General features: G+C 45.3%; 1 protein-coding gene across 4 annotated transcripts in view; it reads left to right on the forward strand.

Moving 5' to 3' along the window:
* The window catches only part of TMEM150C (transmembrane protein 150C), a 47,161-nt gene extending 43,450 nt beyond the window's left edge, over positions 1–3,711 (forward strand). For all 4 annotated transcript variants that reach the window (XM_045284151.1, XM_045284153.1, XM_045284152.1 and 1 more), the window contains one exon: positions 2,364–3,711. In XM_045284151.1, the coding sequence (XP_045140086.1) occupies positions 2,364–2,572 (209 nt within the window). In that variant the 3' untranslated portion in view covers positions 2,573–3,711. The remainder of the gene's footprint in view (positions 1–2,363) is intronic.
* The last annotated feature ends 1,630 nt before the right edge of the window (positions 3,712–5,341 follow it).

Here is a 5,341-nt window from a genome sequence, read left to right on the forward strand (position 1 = left end):
CAGAGGATCGAAGCCCACTACCGTGATTTGGATTCAATCCATTGTGACTGAAAACTGTGCCGCAGTGTGAATGTGTGCCAGGCTATGATCGGCCAACATGGGGCAGCAAACATAAGGGTTAGTAGTTACTTCTATCATAATGCCATGTACAGATCATTGTTGGCTGTTTTTATTATTTCATAGTTTACCTTTTTTTTGGTCCTTTTTGTTTTTTAAGGCACTCCCATGGGTCTCTCCGGGCTTCATGAGCAAAGAATAGATAGACCAAATGCAAGAGCCAAACTAGCTTTGGGCTCAACCTTGAGATCAAAGAAAAAACACCTTCAGGCTTTATTTGCTGACTTCATGTTTGAAGCTTAGAAAATATACAGAAAGGAGCGCAAGGAAATCTATTTGGAAGAAATAAAATGAGCTCCAGCCAGACACGTATGAAAGATGGGGCTTGTAGAGCATCTTGCCACAGGTCCAGATCAGGGGCCTTTCCTTCAACATGTATCTGTTGTTCAGCTATATTGTGGTGGTTTTTTTATGTTTCTGTTTGGGTAGAAGGGCTTTTCAAACTTGGGAATTTCTAAAAGGCTAATAAAAGGTTGCACACACATACACAACACCCCTCCCCGCAAGAGTTGAAATCCAGGAAGCAGGTCCCTTGCTGCCCAACACCTAACTGTTGCACGCAGATCTTCTGTAGTTCAGCATCCAGCATTCCAACGGTAGCCTGGGCGTTTGAGGCGGTGCTGCTTAAAGAGAATCCCAGATTCAGAATGATGTCAGCCGTGCCAACCCGACAGCCCGTCCCTCAGTGCGTTTTGTTTGAAGGACATCCTCATATGTACTAGGTAGTGTTGTGGGGTTTAAATTGTTCTTCAGTTGATCATACAACTCTTATCACAATCCATACATACATCAATTGTGTAAAGCACATTTGTACATTCATTGCCCTCATCATTCTCAAAACATTTACTCTACAGGTAAGCCCCTGGCATCAGCTCCTCATTTTTCCCCTCCCTCCCTGCTGCCCTCTCCCTCATGAACCCTTGATCATTTATAAATTATCATTTTGTCATACCTTGCACTGTCCGACATCTCCCTTCACCCACTTTTGTGTTGTCCTAGGTAATATTTCTTTAGCAGTATTTTGAGCAAAGTCAGAGTCATGTGGATAGGCTGTAAATGATCTTGCATTTTGAGCTTACACCATTTGGCTCTGATCGGTGTTGTTTCTGATGACCTGAAAACATGTCTTGGTTCTCAAGGGAATGGACTCAGGCCTCGCTGGAGAGCGAAGTTTAGCCAAAGAAGTTACACATATCCAGACCATCAGAAAATTCCCCAAGATTTTAAGTCTGGTTCTGGAGACAAAATGAATTCTGAGTTTCTAAATAAATATATTCCGTTCTTGACCTTTCTATGACCCTTTCTCCTTCCCTATTCCTCCCTCCCTATATCCTGGTGAGGTTGTACATATTCTGACATCAGCAGCTCATGTTTCTTGGGTTTTTTTCATGGCATATTTTCATTTGGCCGCAAGTTTAAATTTGACGCCAGAAATGCTACCTATACATGAATGCTTAGAGTTTAATTGAGCTATCATTGCAGGTGCTTGATTTCTGCTGTGTTGCCTGAGGGAGAGTAGTGAAAATTAGAAGGGGAAGCAGAGCTTTTTGGACATTGTCAGTAGCTGTGCAGAAGCAAACACACCTTACATCGAGATCATTGGCAGTTGGCTTGGCTCAAAATTACTCCTAGGGGATATGATGATGACTGGAGCCCTGGTGGCATCGTGGTTACATGTTGGGCTGCTAACCTCAAGGGCCTCAGTTCGAAACCGCCAGCCGCTCCAAGGGAGAATGATCCCAAGGCATTTCTACGCTGTCTTGTGAGGTTGTTATGAGTCGGCAGTGACTCAGTGGTAGTAAGATGATGATGATGATGATGATACGACGAGACGACTGTGACCCGTAGCCATCTTCAGTGATTTCACCAAAGTTTTATTTTCTGACTGATTACTTTGGAGTTGGAATCCTGTGCTTATCTCTGTTCGTTAGGCAGGTGTAGCATATAGGGGATACGGGCCCAGGTGCTGGTGGGTCAGGATGTTACAATCCCAGTTTCACTGGTTACAACCTGTGTAATCCCAGGCCAAGTGTCCTGAACCCCTTGGCCTCTGTTTCCCTACCAGGGAGTGGCATGAGCCAATGACAGTAACAGGGTTGTGATGAAGCTTAAGTGAGGCCGTCCATAAAAGCACGTGGGACCAGGTCTGCCACACAGTGAACGCTCAGTCACCCACTTCTCTGCAGAACAGAAACGACCCTGTTTCAACGTGGCTGATACAGGCGCTTTCCTTGACGTCTCCTCAGACTTCATCCTCATGGCCCAAGGCATCCACATGTACGCGGCCAGGATCCAGTGGGGCCTGGTCATGTGCTTCCTGTCGTACTTTGGCACCTTTGCTGTGGAGTTCCGGCATTATCGCTATGAGATTGTTTGCTCTGAGTACCAGGAGAATTTCCTAAGCTTCTCAGAAAGCCTGTCCGAAGCTTCAGAATATCAAACCGACCAGGTGTAACCCATCAGCTTGCCCTTGCTGTTGAGGTGGGTGTGACCGTGGGGGTGGGACCAGCCGGGCACACTCACTGGACTTGATACATGACCTCATGGCTCATTCTTCACACACACATACACACACCATGCATCAGTCTGTGGCCACATTTGCCAAATGAGTTTTTCAGGGCGAGTTATTTCTCTAACGGAAAAGCACAAGCCCTTGTGTGTCGAAATACATGCTGTTGAACTGAAAATATATGCACGATCAAGCAAGAAGCTTGTGCATGATCATGTCTCTTTCCCTTGCTCGTCTGCACATTTCAGACACCGTGTTCTCCCTGCCGTAGAGCAGGGTAGGCCAAATGTAACCTGGAATAATACCAACTCCCAAAGTTGCCTTCAGGTCCAGAGAGCTTGGGACCAGCGCCTTGGGAAGTTCAGAATCTAGCGCTGATAATCTTGAATGGAAAATCAGGTAGCATCGACTTGGCTGGAAACCAGAGAGAGGTGACCTTGTGGACACTGTGGAAAGGAATGGGACCGAAGGAGAACTTTCCCGGGACATCTCACTTTCACCTTGATTTGACCTCGTTCAGTGGGGGGACGTGGGGTGCTGTGTGAAGTCCGCAAAAGGCACACGCTACCAACTTTCAGAGGATCGAAGCCCACTACCGTGATTTGGATTCAATCCATTGTGACTGAAAACTGTGCCGCAGTGTGAATGTGTGCCAGGCTATGATCGGCCAACATGGGGCAGCAAACATAAGGGTTAGTAGTTACTTCTATCATAATGCCATGTACAGATCATTGTTGGCTGTTTTTATTATTTCATAGTTTACCTTTTTTTTGGTCCTTTTTGTTTTTTAAGGCACTCCCATGGGTCTCTCCGGGCTTCATGAGCAAAGAATAGATAGACCAAATGCAAGAGCCAAACTAGCTTTGGGCTCAACCTTGAGATCAAAGAAAAAACACCTTCAGGCTTTATTTGCTGACTTCATGTTTGAAGCTTAGAAAATATACAGAAAGGAGCGCAAGGAAATCTATTTGGAAGAAATAAAATGAGCTCCAGCCAGACACGTATGAAAGATGGGGCTTGTAGAGCATCTTGCCACAGGTCCAGATCAGGGGCCTTTCCTTCAACATGTATCTGTTGTTCAGCTATATTGTGGTGGTTTTTTTATGTTTCTGTTTGGGTAGAAGGGCTTTTCAAACTTGGGAATTTCTAAAAGGCTAATAAAAGGTTGCACACACATACACAACACCCCTCCCCGCAAGAGTTGAAATCCAGGAAGCAGGTCCCTTGCTGCCCAACACCTAACTGTTGCACGCAGATCTTCTGTAGTTCAGCATCCAGCATTCCAACGGTAGCCTGGGCGTTTGAGGCGGTGCTGCTTAAAGAGAATCCCAGATTCAGAATGATGTCAGCCGTGCCAACCCGACAGCCCGTCCCTCAGTGCGTTTTGTTTGAAGGACATCCTCATATGTACTAGGTAGTGTTGTGGGGTTTAAATTGTTCTTCAGTTCAATTCAAGAGGCTGAGCTTCTTGAGCAGCTGTCTGTGATGATTCATCTCTGTATTTCTCCCCACCTCCCCGCACCATGCCTGCTTTATCTTAGGTGCTCAAAAAATGTCCGTTGACTAGAGTTATATGTGACTTAAAGGGAGGAGTGAGCCATGGTGGTGCTTTCAAGTAGGCAGGTTGGTGGTTTAAAGCCACCAACCACTCCAAGGGAGAAAGGTGAGGCTCTCTGTTCCCATAAAGATGTACAGCCTTGAAAATTCTAAGCAGGGTTGCCATGAGTCATAATCGACTCAATGTCTGTGGGTTTGGTTGGGGAATTTAAGAGGAACTAAGAGTATCAGAAAAATTCCAAGATGAGTGAGAAAGTTAAGAAAGCAAAGGACTGTGAGATATACAGGAATGGAAGAAACCAAAAATCAGGGGCAGGTGGGGGAGTGAGACAGACTATTTGTAAGGCAAATGGGAAACTGTGCGGAAAATAAGCAGAGAATGTTCTCCTATTAAAAAGGCATTTAACTGTAAATAGTCCAAGGTAACATTTGTTATGTTTGAATACTGCTTCTATTTCTTTTCATTTTTATACGTTAAAGATTTTGTCCAAGAACAACGGTTCATGAAGTCTCCCCTTTACCGTACACAACCCAAATGAACCTGCTTTGTGTGATGCACGTACACTTTCTTAAGAGCCTATCTAAATAGCACATTTTAGCAGAATCGGGAAAACTGACATTATTCATTGGGACCGTACCACGAAATAAAATTCTTTTATGTAGAATTGTGGTTTCCTTGTTGCTTACACTAACATTTCCACCACGAAAGCATGTGTTAAACTTGGGGAAGCATCACGTTGACAGTGGATTTGAGTGCCACATGTTGCTTGTTGTTGATGCTGATAGATGCCATCACGCGGATTCTAACTCCTGGTGACCCCTGTACAACACAACGAAACATGTCTAGTCTTGCCCCAGCCTCACACTCGTTAGGCTGAGCCCGTTATTGCAGCCCCTGTGGCGCGGCTAGCATAGAACAACCAAGGTTACAGAACCTCCAGTTGGGAGGACGGCAACATTCTTAGAAGAGGCCAAGGCCAGGGAATCTGCATGGGTGACAAGCATCCCTGCAGGATCCAGTGAAGAGAAGAAAGTGTGAGATACACCAAACTCGGTTGTTGACGGTTCAACTAGGTCTCTGGAAGGAGAAAGGCCACTGTCCCACTTTGAAGAAACGCATCTGTAAAGCAATGCGAATATTTTAAAGGTGTGATCATT

This window comes from Echinops telfairi, unplaced genomic scaffold (genome assembly GCF_000313985.2).
Source record: "Echinops telfairi isolate 266 unplaced genomic scaffold, ASM31398v2 ScPeMD7_7468;HRSCAF=8506_0, whole genome shotgun sequence".
In the NCBI taxonomy this organism is placed as follows: domain Eukaryota; kingdom Metazoa; phylum Chordata; class Mammalia; order Afrosoricida; family Tenrecidae; genus Echinops; species Echinops telfairi.